Source organism: Cheilinus undulatus, linkage group 4 (genome assembly GCF_018320785.1).
Source record: "Cheilinus undulatus linkage group 4, ASM1832078v1, whole genome shotgun sequence".
NCBI lineage: Eukaryota > Metazoa > Chordata > Actinopteri > Labriformes > Labridae > Cheilinus > Cheilinus undulatus.
Window position 1 is genome coordinate 16045244 of NC_054868.1, and position 12967 is coordinate 16058210.

Consider the following 12967-nt stretch of genomic DNA (forward strand, 5'->3'; position numbering starts at 1 on the left):
AGAAACTGTGAGGCACTTTCTCTTTAAACAGTAGAAGAAGACGCCCAGGAAGCGCTATGCCACTGACGGGTTGACGGTGTAAAACGGAAATGGCTAAAACTATGTGTATACAGTTGAATAGATAATAGAAGTATGAAGATGCGTGTCTTGTAGTAGTATAATGTCAACGAGTTGATATCAAAGAGGGAATCACTTAGGTTTAGGAAATGCCTTTGTTTATTGAAAACAGAGGAGTAGGTCGCATTAGCTCAACAGCGGAACTGTTCGACAGATTTCCACATTTACAGGTTTGTGTCCTGAACGAAGAGCTAAATATAGCTCGAAGGGCTAGCAGCTGTCACTTGTTTACACTATTATTCTGTAAATAATCATGTTATGATAGCTAGTACTTAAACGAAATAGCGATACATTTATAATTTGGTCAGATGGTAACATTTTTTAGACGTACATGAGTAAGGGATGATTAAGACAGGGACCTTTGATTCAAAGAATTGTCAGTGCATACATGTCTCCGTCAGAGGACACATACCTTCACGACACTACAAGAGTTTTGAAATAATCAAGTGATTTTTTTTTTTAGTATGGGTATAGATAAAAGCCAATAAGGCGTATATCCGTATTAACAGTTGATGTAACCCGTTGCAATTTCACAGGAAAGTGCAAGAACCTTCCGGTCCAAGCCCCTTGTTGATGTTGACCCAAAGTGCCTCTTGTATGTCCAACAAAGAGAGTTTGCTGCAACAACCCCATCAGACAGTGAGTAGACTCTAATGATTGCAATCAATCATCAACCTTTCTCTTTCTTATCTACATACAGACATACTGTACTTTACATACATTTATACACAGTTGTGGTCTAAAGTTTTTCTACATCTTTAAAATAATAATCATTCAGTCAGTCTTAACTTGTATTGAACCAACTCCAAACAGATGCTATCCCAAGACACTTTACTAAAGAAAGAGCAGGTCTGGACTGTATACTTTGTTTTATTATTTACAAAGACCCAACATTAATCAACTTTCTTACAAGTCTTGATTATCTGTGATGAAATTAATGGAACATATGTATTTGTTATACAATCGTTTTGCTTCTATGTATGTATCAAATGACTTTTGATAGACAAGACAAAAATGGGTGTGACAATATCCCGTAGTGAAAAATTATAATTTTTAAAATGTATACACCTTATTCCTAGCCCCCACAATACGTTGTGGAGCTGAAATGTGCTTGTGATTTCCATTGCCTTTTTCATACCAGGATTTTGCATAATAATGAGATGCAAAACCTAATTATTAGATGACTCTAAATGACTCCTCTGATCCTAATTTAACAGGTCTTGTTTCTTGTACTCATTGGACTCAGTCATACGTTTGCTTGTGAAAGTCTAAAGAACTTTGCATGAGTCCAAAAACCAAAGAATCTCAGACTTAAACAAGATGGGAAAGTCACTGGGAGACATCTCTTTGCGGTTACAAGTCCCAAGATCCCATGTTGCATACAGTTTTTAGACTTGTGCCACTGTGACTATCAGGAATGATACAAACTATCACCTGCTACTTGGAGAAAGAAGTATCAAGGTTGCCAACATCCGAGAACCACCAAATAGCAGCTTTACACAGGTTTCTAAAGACATTGACTCAGGATAAGTAAACTCATAAACATTTGTTGAAACACTATTGTCCCACCCTGATTTTTTCTGCTACCAAAAACTATAATATGCTAGGATAGCTCTTCTGTCATGACTGTTATCCAAATCACTTTTTAGTTCTTACATGGTAAATGTCTGCTTCTTTCAAAACATTGGATGATTAGAGTGCAATGACGAATCAAGTTTTATAGATCAATGAGGGATGAGAAGAATTTTATTAAAACATACTTTTAACTTCAAGAAAAAAATGGACACACACACTTGAATGGGTGGTTTGGTATGAAATTCTACAAGTACAACTTTTGTTTGAATTTAACACCCATGTAGTACATTAGGATAAATATTTGTGATCAAAATGAAATAAATGTTATTTTTGCACCCAACACAGGCAGTGTTTCAGTGATCGGATCTGACGATGCCACCACTTGCCATTTAGTTGTGCTGCGACACACTGGTAACATTCCTATTGTCTATTGGCCTTTTCTGATCATGTATACAGTCATGGATGACATTTTTTAGGTCTGCCATATTTGAATTTCATTATTTCTCAGGAAGTGGAGCTGTTTGCCTTGCTCACTGTGATGGTTCCAGTACCTGGTCTGAAGTCCCCCTCCTTGTAAAAGCTGTCTCTTCACTTAGTAATGCCTGTAAGGAGGGAAGGTATGAGACACAAAAACAAACATTACACACTTTCTATTCAAGAGTTGTGTCATATGTTTTCTTTTGCTTTCTTTTTGCAGATTTGAGCTCCACCTTGTAGGGGGATTTAATGATGAGACAAAAACATCCCACAAACTCAGCCATAGCATTCTAGGTATAGTCTTTTAAATAAGGTCTTTTTTAAATAATCCTTGCAGTATCCTTTGCTAAACTTTTGTAATTTTCTTTTCTTCTTCCAACTTTGAATTTACAGCAGCATTCCAGAAACAGAAAGAAGATATCCATCTGGAAACATGCTGTGTCACAGGCAACTTATAAAACACTTTAAAATGTTTCTTTTTTGTCTGTTGAACAGAATAATTGAATTTTCTGGTCATACCTATGACTAAGCTTTATTTTTCTTTTTTCATAGAACTGAATGACATAATCGTTGATGGGACACACAGGCCTATTGTCTATGGACTAGGTAAGTGATGAATGGGTCATAGAGTGAGAGATGGAGTCCTTTTATGCCATGTGCCATTTACTTTATGGTGTCTCTGTCTGTTCCTGCCCAGGTGTAAATGTCAAAACAGGGGATGTGTTCCCTTCATCATTCTCTCATAAAGGACCAGCAGAACAATTGCGTTCAGCAAGGACCTTCACTGGGGGAAAGGTGATATAAATTAAAAATATACCTTCTGTGTGTGGACTCTTTCTGTTAATGGAAAACACTCCAAGGGCAAAGAGAGAACCTTTCCTAATCTCTTTATTTAATTTAAAAAGAAACACATGTTTAAGTATTCTTATAGGGTTAGGATTAGAATCCAAAACAAACAGAGTATTGATTTAGGAAAGATCCTCAAAAGTGGTATGTTTATTGTCTTTGTTTGGTAAATCTGTGAGGGAAAAAAAATCAAAGTTTACAGATTTTAATGAAATAAATGTTGACTTTTTTCCTCTTAAAGATGGCTGATGTATATGACTCAAAACGGGGACTTGTCACGATTGGCCCTTGCAAATGGTCTCCAAATCTGGATATTGCCTTCTGGTTGTCACAAAATGACGACACTATTTTAAAGGTAAAGGTAATTTGTAGAAAAATACTACAACAATGTTACCTTCTTCACCCTTTGATATCCAAATATCTTCTTTTTCATTCTTGATTCAGGGCCACTGTTTTCTCCAAAAGCATGTTGCAATAGATGTACATCCCTAAACTGTTATGTTTTTCTCTTGTGCATAGTACCTATCCACCTCTCCGATGGCTGAGCCACCACACTTCGTCCAGCACATGAAGTCCACCATCCAGTTTCTCTTAGAACACCCCAGCTCTGATAACCTTTTCCCTGGTGGTCAGCCACAGTTTTACCACAGGACTAACTTGGGGGACTGGGAGAGGGCTGACCCATCATAGAGCAGATATCTTCACGTTCACTCAACCTTAACATGGAACTTGCCTATTTTGCCTCTCAGCTCATAGGATACACTGTGACCCATCCACTCAGTGTCTGCTTTTTGTTCATTGTGTCTTAATATGGAGGGAAATGCACACTGGACCATGATTATGTTGTGTGACTCTCCTGACTTTTTTTCTGACGAGATAGGGAGAACTGAGGAAATACAAGGGATTCTGTTTTGTAACAGTTTTTAAACTCCTGTAAGTTCGTAGTCTGCATTTTACATCATCTACAGTGCTGCAGTCAGTCTAGGTTAATGACCTACTATGCTTTGCTTGTCTGGCTACTGAAAGAAGTAATTAACTTTGTCTTATGCCCAACTCAAAGGTCATACTAATCATTTTTTATCTAATGTAGCCAAAAACTACATTAAACTTTAGTTTTCTACCATTCAAGTTGCACGTATCCATTATTTAGATTAGTCAGCAAACTTGCAAAAAAACTAATCTTATTGAATTGCCTTTATATGTTCAGTCAATTGGCTAATGCAACATATAAAACATGTTAAATCCTTTTATATTCAACCTGACTTATTGTTATGGGCTAATGAAAAATGGGGAACTCACACTAAGAAAAATTAAAAATTTATATTTCATTTTAAGCACTATGGGGCAAACAGTGTGTTGGGTCTGCTTTGTTGAGTAATTAAAGTTATTTTGCCTAAAAATGCACCTTACTGATGAGATTGGAACAATTTATTTGTCACATGATGTATATCTCTATTGTATATACTACTGTAAACCGGGCTATTATGTGTGTTCTACAAAACTGCATTTGAAAATTGTATAATGAGCTTCCGAAAGGGAGGTTATGAATTCCTACTGATTTATCAAACTATAATTATACTTTTTTATGTTAAGAATGTAAAAATTCATGTAAAAGGCCTTTCATTAGCTGTGCTGTTCTGAAGTTGGCAGCGTATATATAGTTTTAAGGGCAACTTATTGCAACTTGTGAACAAACTGTTAATAAATGTAAATAACCACTCTTAGTCCCAATTTCCTTTGCATTTTTCTAGGGGAATCGACGAAATTCAAATATTGATGTTTACTATTTTAAATAGATGGGGGTTTAGGTGACTTCTTTGTCCCTTTACATTACAGTGTGAAATAAGACATTAACCATCAGACGCAAAGTCAACTTAGGCAAAAATTAACACCATGGTCTGTCAGTGGTAGGTAACTGTTTCACACTGAGCTGTCGTGGTTTTACGGAGTATTGAGGTTTGCTCCACCCTCCACTGTGACTCCTTTGTTACGTAAAAGGGGCGTAGTGATTTTACGCAGGATGAAGGGACCCGAACAGCGGATGGTTCGCAGTCCCGTGCCGGGTGTCGGTTGGTGCAAGACAAGCAAGTATCTCACAATATCCTATATGATATAGTGTAGCGCTTTCACATTCATTATTCAAGGAAACTATAATATCGTTTTAATAAGCTCCATAAGCCTTTTTCATCGTGGCAGGTCGAAAATGTACAATATTTGTGATGCCACGAAGACCTCCAAACGGAGATGACGCCTGTAACGTTCTCTTACAAGGTTATCTAGAAAACTAAGCTAATCAAGGTTGACATTTTACACACCCTAAAAAGCCAGCTTGCGATAAACAGTAAAATAATGCGAAAGGCATTTCTGAAACATGTCCGACGTTTTCCGTGGGTCACCAACGTTACTCTGTATGGCTGTCTGTTCGCTGGAGGGGACTTCGTCCACCAATGGTTCTCACACAGGGAGAAAATGGATTGGAGACATACACGTAACGTCGCCGTGGTCGCATTCAGTTTCCATGGCAACTTCAATTTTTTCTGGATGCGGTTCCTTGAGCGGAGGTTTCCTGGGAATTCTGCCGGGATGGTGATGAAGAAGCTGTTGCTTGACCAGACTACAGCGGCACCCCTGGCTACGAGCGTATTCTACACAGGTTAGTGGGGGGTAGAACAGTAGGGGTAGCCAACTTCTGACAGTCGCCCTGCTGCCATAGCTCCCCGAGGAACAGTGCCGGAGAGTTAATAGTTAACTTCCCAACAGATCACATATCTGTCAATTTGTAACTTGACCTAGTCTATTCAGTGCTCCTATCTTGTAGAGTGACGATCTGCAGTCGTTCTTGCTGGTGGAGGTCACATGAAAGACATCACTTCACAGAGTTGCTATATTGACTATTTGCAGATTAAAGTGATTTTGACAGTCTTTTCAGACGTTTATTGCTTTGTCTAGGGAGGTATGAAATTAGACAGTTACTTTGCCAGTATCGTGTCTGATTTCCTAAACATGTCCATATATAGCGTGCGTAATTTTAGTTTGTGCCTAAGAGGAACTTTTGACCTACAGAATGGCCTTACATTTAGACCCCCCCCCCATCCCCACCCCAAAATGACGCCAATAAAGCAGAAGGAAAACCAGAAAAACACAATAACTGAAAAATTGCACTGAATATATTCTATAATCATGTAGCTTGATTGAAACAATATACAAATTATTTGCTTAACATGGCACTGTTGCAGGTTTCATTACCGATATTTCAGCTTTACAAATCATGACATTTGCTGTTGCGATAACATTCCTTTTACTTATTGCATCAGAAATACATAAAAATCTGTTTTCTTGTTGTCTATGAGAGTCTTTGCTGTCTATGAACTCTGCACCAGACAAATCACAGGCACAATATATGGCCTCTCATCCATGTTTCTGTCACCCAGGAGTCAGCTTCTTGGAGGGCAAGGAGGACATAACAGAAGACTGGAGAGAAAAATTCCTTAACACATATAAGGTGAGTAGAAGCATAAACATGCTGTCATGGCTTATTTTTCATTGTTAACTTTCAGGGTGTACCACTGAAATGTGGCGTTAGCATTGATATGACATTTACCTTGTGGTATTATCTTAAAGGAAGAATATCAAATATGCCAAGATCAATCTACAACAGTTTTTGAATACAGTGAATGAACACTGAACCGGTATTTTCTGTAAAAACAGTGATTTAATCATTTTCTGAATTTGCTTTTAGAAAAGCTCTGTTGAGTCCTCTCCTAATGAAGTAATCTGATATCACACATATCTCTCTCAATAGTGAATGATCACGTAACAAAAGATTTCTGTCCTCATAGTTTTCCGCTGTATGGACGTTTACTTTGTTTTGTATGTCTTCTGATGAGTTACTTGCTTTCTGTTGTTTTTCTTTCAGACAGGGCTAATGTTCTGGCCATTTATGCAGGTAAATATGAATTTTGACCAGTCTTTGATGTTAATTTTTAACTTTCAGCACCAATACATAGTTGAGACCATCTAAAATAAAATGCTGACTAATGGACATGAATTTTAAGTTACATTTCACATCATTTTGGTAAACCTGATCAAATACCTTCTGATGACATCTGAGCATAGATTGTCTTGAGTTTTGGTTCAATTTTGATAGCTTTTATGCTTAAAATATGTGGATATTTTATATTATGATGAATTTAGAATTTAGGTGTTCAGTAGTGCAGCCCTGAAAATACTGGACATATTTCAAAATTGCTATCCTATATCTGTCACTTCTGATTCCATCAGACAAAAAGCATTTCACAGGAGCTGGGGCTTTTAACTTTTCTGTGTATCACTCTTCTGAAGGTGTTCTGAGGAGTGGCAAGAAAGCATTACAGCAGCAGTCTTAGTTTTGATTTGCTGGTATGTGTGAATCACACAGTCAAGTGCAGTAACTTGTCAAGCTCTTTCACTACTTGCATTTTAAGTAGAAGCATTAGAGGAACTAATTGTCTCTGCAGAGCAAAATTTATACATACAAAATGACATCACACTTGGGGTTGTGCATCCAGAGTCAATATCAGCACATACTAGTGCATCTCAAAAAATTAGAATATCATGAAAAGTTCAATATTTTTTGTCACTCATTTCTGCAAGTGGAACATCTCCATGGTGTCAGTCATCACTGACTGTGGAGACTTCACACTAGACTTCAAGCAACTTGGATTCAAGGTCCCAGAGTCTGGAGGAAGAGTGGAAAGGCACAGAATCCACATTGCTTGTCACGTCAGTGATGATTTGGGCTGCCATGGCATCTGCTGGTGTTGGTCCACTGTGTTTTCTGAAGTCCACAGTCAACGAAGCCATCTACCAGGACATTTTAGAGCACTTCATGCTTCCTTCTGCTGACAAGCACCATGGAGATGCTGATTTCATTTTCCAGCAGGAGTTGGCACCTGCCCATACTGCCAAAGGTACAAAAAGCTGCTTCAGTGACCATGGTGTTACTGTGCTTGATTGGTCAGCAAACTCACCTGACCTAAACCCCATAGAGAATCTATGGAGTATTGTCAAGAGGAAGATGAGAGACATGAGACTCAACAATGCAGATGACCTGAAGGCCGCTATCAAAGCATTGTGGGCTTTCATTACACCTGAGCAGTGCCACAGGCTGATTGCCTCCATGCCATGCTGCATTGATGCAGTAGTTTATACAAAAGGAGGCCCAACCAAGTATTGAAGGCATAGAAATGCACATGCTTTTCAGAAGCCTGACATTTCTGTTTAAAATATCCTTTTTTAAATTGATTTTATGTAATATTCTAATTTTTGGAGACACTTAATTCTGGGTTTTCTTATCTGTAAGCCATAATCACCAACATTTCAAGAAATAAAAGCTTGAAATACTTCACTCTGTGTGTAATGAGTCTATATAATATATTGGTTCCACTTTCAGAAAAGAGTGACAAAAAATATTGAACTTTTTCATGATATTCTAATTTTTTGAGATGCACTAGTAGCACTCAGCGTGCATGCCCTGTTAATGACTGGACCACTGCCATGCCGATATTCAGAGGAATAAAACCTCCTGTGTGATATTACTTAACAAAGAAAGATAACTGATAAAATTACATTCTTTTAATACTTTGAGTATAGTCTCTGTAAAAAACATCACAAGAAAACTGTATAGGCATGATTTACTCAGATACTAGTTCAGATATATAACAGTAATGATATGTACTTGTATGCTGATATGGATTTATTTCTGTCCCTCTTAGTTTCTGAACTTTGCCTTGGTGCCTCTGTATGTGCGGACCACCTTCACTGGCTGCTGTGCCTTTGTATGGGCCACCTTTCTTTGCTTTTCTCGTCAGAGCGGTGATGGCACAGCTGGTGCTGCTCTAGCATGGATGTTTCCTCCCAAAGAGAGTGAAGTAGAATCCACAAAGGAGAACTCAAACTCCAAAGAGATGAATACTCCCAAAGAGGCAACAGTAGCATCTAAGCCTGCTCAGAAGTGAAATGAGTCATTGTGTGATGGAGAAAGACTCAATGTATACAGAAAAAGCCAGAACAACAGACAGCTGGTCCAGTGGGCAGCAGTTATGCCTGAAAGCTAATGATGCACTATCACTGCCACGGTTACAGTTATGTCTCATTAAATAAGAATGTGCTTTCTTATGATGCTGTAAGATGATTCAGGAAACAGTGCAGAAACTTGAATGGAATGAACAGTCTATTTTTTCAATATTTATACATCATATCAACTGTAAGGGAAATACAGTTCAGCCCTCCTTTATGTTGTAGTAAGCCGTCATTAGGGTTTTTTGTTGGTTTCCCTTCTTTGTATCATACATGCAGAATTGTATCCTCACATTTAGAACATACTGTGTGAAATTATTCAGCTGAACCAAGCTTCATGGTGTTGCACTGATCTCTGAGAACAGTTTTGCCTGGTATAGAAGCGACACTATATTGTCAAAAGTATTCGCTCACCTGCCTGGACTCGCATATGAACTTAAGTGACATCCCGTTCTTAATCCATATTCAATTCAATTCAGTTCAGTTTTATTTATACAGCACATTTCATTCAAATGTAGACTCAATGTGCTTTACACAAGATAAAAACAAACAGTAAAAGCAACAAAAATTGAACAATCCCCACACACACACACACACACACACCCATCCACCCCCATCCCTACACCCCACACACACTCATAAACACAGAATGCACATATACAATACAGCTTATGTTGTTCTTTCTTTCAGGACAACATATCCAAGAATGCCAAAATACTGCAGGTCTAACAGTTAAAGGCATGAGAAAAAAGCAATGTTTTCAGAGCACTCTTAAAAGAGCTCTCAGGTCAGCTGGCAGCTTGTTCCATAGGACAGCACCATAATAACTAAATGCTCCTTCACCAGATTTACCTCTAACTTTAGGTACATTGAGGAGGCCCATACCTGAAGATCTTAGTGATCTGACAGGATTATAGCCTGTGAGCAGGTCAGAAAAGTATTGAGGTGCCATACAATTCAAAGATTTGTAAACAAGAAGCAGAATTTTATAGTTAATCCTGTATTGGACTGGAAGCCGGTGAAGATTTTTCAGAATTGGCGTGATGTGTTCCATTTTCTTCATTCTTGTTTACACTCAAGCTTCACTAGTTGGAGTTGGTTTATGGTCTTTTTAGGGAGTCCAGTATAGAGGGTGTTACAGTAATCAAGTCTGTTGGATATGAATGTGTGAACCAGTTTTTCAGAATCAGATTGAGACATGAATGACCTGAGTTTAGAAATGTTTTTTAGGTGGTAAAAGGCTGTTTTGGTGATGGAGGTTCCAACATGACTGCAGTGGTGCAGTCATGTTGGAACAGGAAGGGGCCATCCCCAAACTATTCCCTCAAAGTTGGGAGTATGGAATTGTCAAAAATCTCTTGGTATGCTGAAGCATTTAGATTTCCTTTCACTGGAACTAAGGGGCCAAGCCCAGCTCCTGAAGAACAACCCCACACCATAATCCCCCCTCCACCAAACTTTACACATGGCACAATGCAGTCAGACAAGTACTGTTCTCCTGGCGACCGCCAAATACAGACTCGTCCATCAGATTGCCAGATGGAGAAGTGCAATTCATCACTCCAGAGAACACGTGTCCACTGCTCTAGAGTCCAGTGGCGGCTTGCTATACACCACTGCATCCGATGCTTTGCATTGCACTTGGTTATGTACGGCTTGGATGCAGCTGCTCGTCCATGGAAACCCATTCCATGAAGCTCTCTACGCACTGTTATTGAGCTAATCTGAAGGTCACATGAAGTTTGGAGGTCTGTAGCGATTGACTCTGCAGAAAGTTGGCGACCTCTGTGTAGTATGCGCCTCAGCATTCACTGACCCTGCTCCGTCATTTTACATGGCTTACCACATCGTGGCTGAGTTGCTGTCATTCCCAATCACTTCCACTTTGTTATGATGCCACTGATAGTTGACTGTGAAATATTTAGGAGCGAGGAAATTTCACAACTGGACTTGTTGCACAAGTGGCATCCTATCACAGTACAACGCTGGAATTCACTGAGCTCCTGAGAGCAACCCATTCTTTTACAAATGTTTGTAGAAACTGTCTGCATGCCTAGTTACTTGATTTTATACACCTGTGGCCATGGAAGTTATTGGAACACCTGATTTCAATTATTTGGATGGTTGAGTGAATACTTTTTAAAATATAGTGTATGTTCCACTTCCTGCTTGATATCAAAATTGAAAACTGGACTGAAAGTAGAAAATATTTATGTCACAACATGGATACTGGCAGCTACAATAATTGAGTTTAAACTTTATAAATAGTCTACATTTATAAACGCTAATACGTAACCCACTCTTTATTAGAGTGATATGTTAATATACTGCTCACTAGAGTGATTTGACTGTTATGTGTGACTACATTAGAATGTCTGATTTCAAAGGACTATCTACTTTGCTTCCATGTATAGAAATGATGAGAAACAAAGTTACCTGTAATTGGTTTTATTCTGAACTATATGCCTGTCAGTACTTTACAGGGAGGTACTTTAAGGGCTGTGAAGAGAAGACCAAACAGGAAGTAAGGTGTTAATTATTAAACAGTAAAAATATGAAACATATCTGGAAATACACATTGAGAGTTTAAATGCAAACTGTTGTTATATCTAACTATTGTGAGAATATGATACTACTGAAGATTGTTTTGTTTTTTGTCTCAAATTGTTCCATTAAGGTTATTTCAGACACACATTTACTTGAATATGGTACTGTTGCCTGCTTGTGTTCATACATTATGTCAATGTGATATTAAGTGTGCCATTTCCTATTTTTTTCTGTACAGTGTGCAATCCTTAATATTTAACTTATTTGACCTCAGAGCAAGATGTTATTCTTGCCTACATTGATTTTTGAAATGTAAATGTCAAATACCTCTGCCATGCAGTTTTAAAAGAGGCCAGTTTATTAATAGAGAGCAGGTCAGAACAAGAGCTAATTGTATTTCTGAGCAGAGAATTTGAAAGGTGCAGGGCACACATGTTCTCAGGCAGATTGTAATCAAGAGCCTTTTAATATAATCTAGTTTTATTTCTATTTATCAATGAAATTCTGTAAGGGATGTTTTTGTACTTCTAAAGAAAGTTGGGCCTGATAGATGTTTACTGTCAAATTTTTAACTAGCATATATAGTGCTTATTGAGCAGTCCCACAACCTTGACTTAATACTGAACATAATAAACTAACAGTCATGAAGTCTGATGGTAAAAAATGTTGTTTTGAGTTGGCTGAGACACCTTAGAAATTGCATTTGTACGTAAAATTCCCTCTTATTGTTTTTGTCAGTGTTTGTTTCCAATGTGTTTGTATGCTCTGTTGTACACTGGAATGAGAAGTCAAATTAATGAACTAATTTGTTTCTATCAGCAAATGAACAGGGTGTTATAAAAATGCATTCAAAATTGCTCTAGACATTCTTAATTTCCTATTGCTATTTTCAACATGTTTTAATATAACAAATAACAAGTTGCATCAGTACTGTTGACTTTAATGTGTTGAAAAAAATTATTTGATCACATTTTGCACATAATCTACACATACTGTGTTAAAGATGGATAATATTAATTGTTCAATAAATGGAAAACATCCCTGGGATTTGTTGTGTGCCTATTTAATTGTACAGTGACAGTGACTTACTGTGTGTGTGTACTGTCTTTCCTTCAGTGGCAGTACTTTTTATTTCTGCAGCCCATGCTTTCAATGTTTAACCTAGACGCTAGGCTATCTGTGCTTGCTTAAAGTGTGATATAGGCAACCAGACCTCTTATGGTATGATGTCACTTTTGTTAGTCATGTCTGTCTCCAAATAACCAATTGCCTAGTGCTCAATGAGTATTTCTCAGTAGTACATATACACCCCTGATCAAAATCTTAAGACCAGTTGAAAAATTGCAAG

General features: G+C 37.9%; 2 protein-coding genes across 2 annotated transcripts; both read left to right on the forward strand.

Moving 5' to 3' along the window:
- Positions 1–53: 53 nt before the first annotated feature.
- ntan1 (N-terminal asparagine amidase) lies at positions 54–4735 on the forward strand. Its single transcript, XM_041784252.1, has 10 exons — positions 54–287; positions 654–756; positions 2038–2103; positions 2201–2309; positions 2390–2463; positions 2563–2616; positions 2722–2775; positions 2867–2964; positions 3257–3370; positions 3535–4735. The coding sequence occupies exons 1-10, from the start codon at positions 207–209 to the stop codon at positions 3703–3705; spliced, it is 924 nt and encodes a 307-aa protein (XP_041640186.1). The 5' UTR covers positions 54–206; the 3' UTR covers positions 3706–4735.
- Positions 4736–5052: 317 nt separating this feature from the next.
- Positions 5053–9518, forward strand: LOC121508757 (mpv17-like protein). The gene is made up of 4 exons (XM_041785829.1): positions 5053–5668; positions 6447–6517; positions 6932–6961; positions 8769–9518. The coding sequence occupies exons 1-4, from the start codon at positions 5365–5367 to the stop codon at positions 9009–9011; spliced, it is 648 nt and encodes a 215-aa protein (XP_041641763.1). The 5' UTR covers positions 5053–5364; the 3' UTR covers positions 9012–9518.
- The last annotated feature ends 3449 nt before the right edge of the window (positions 9519–12967 follow it).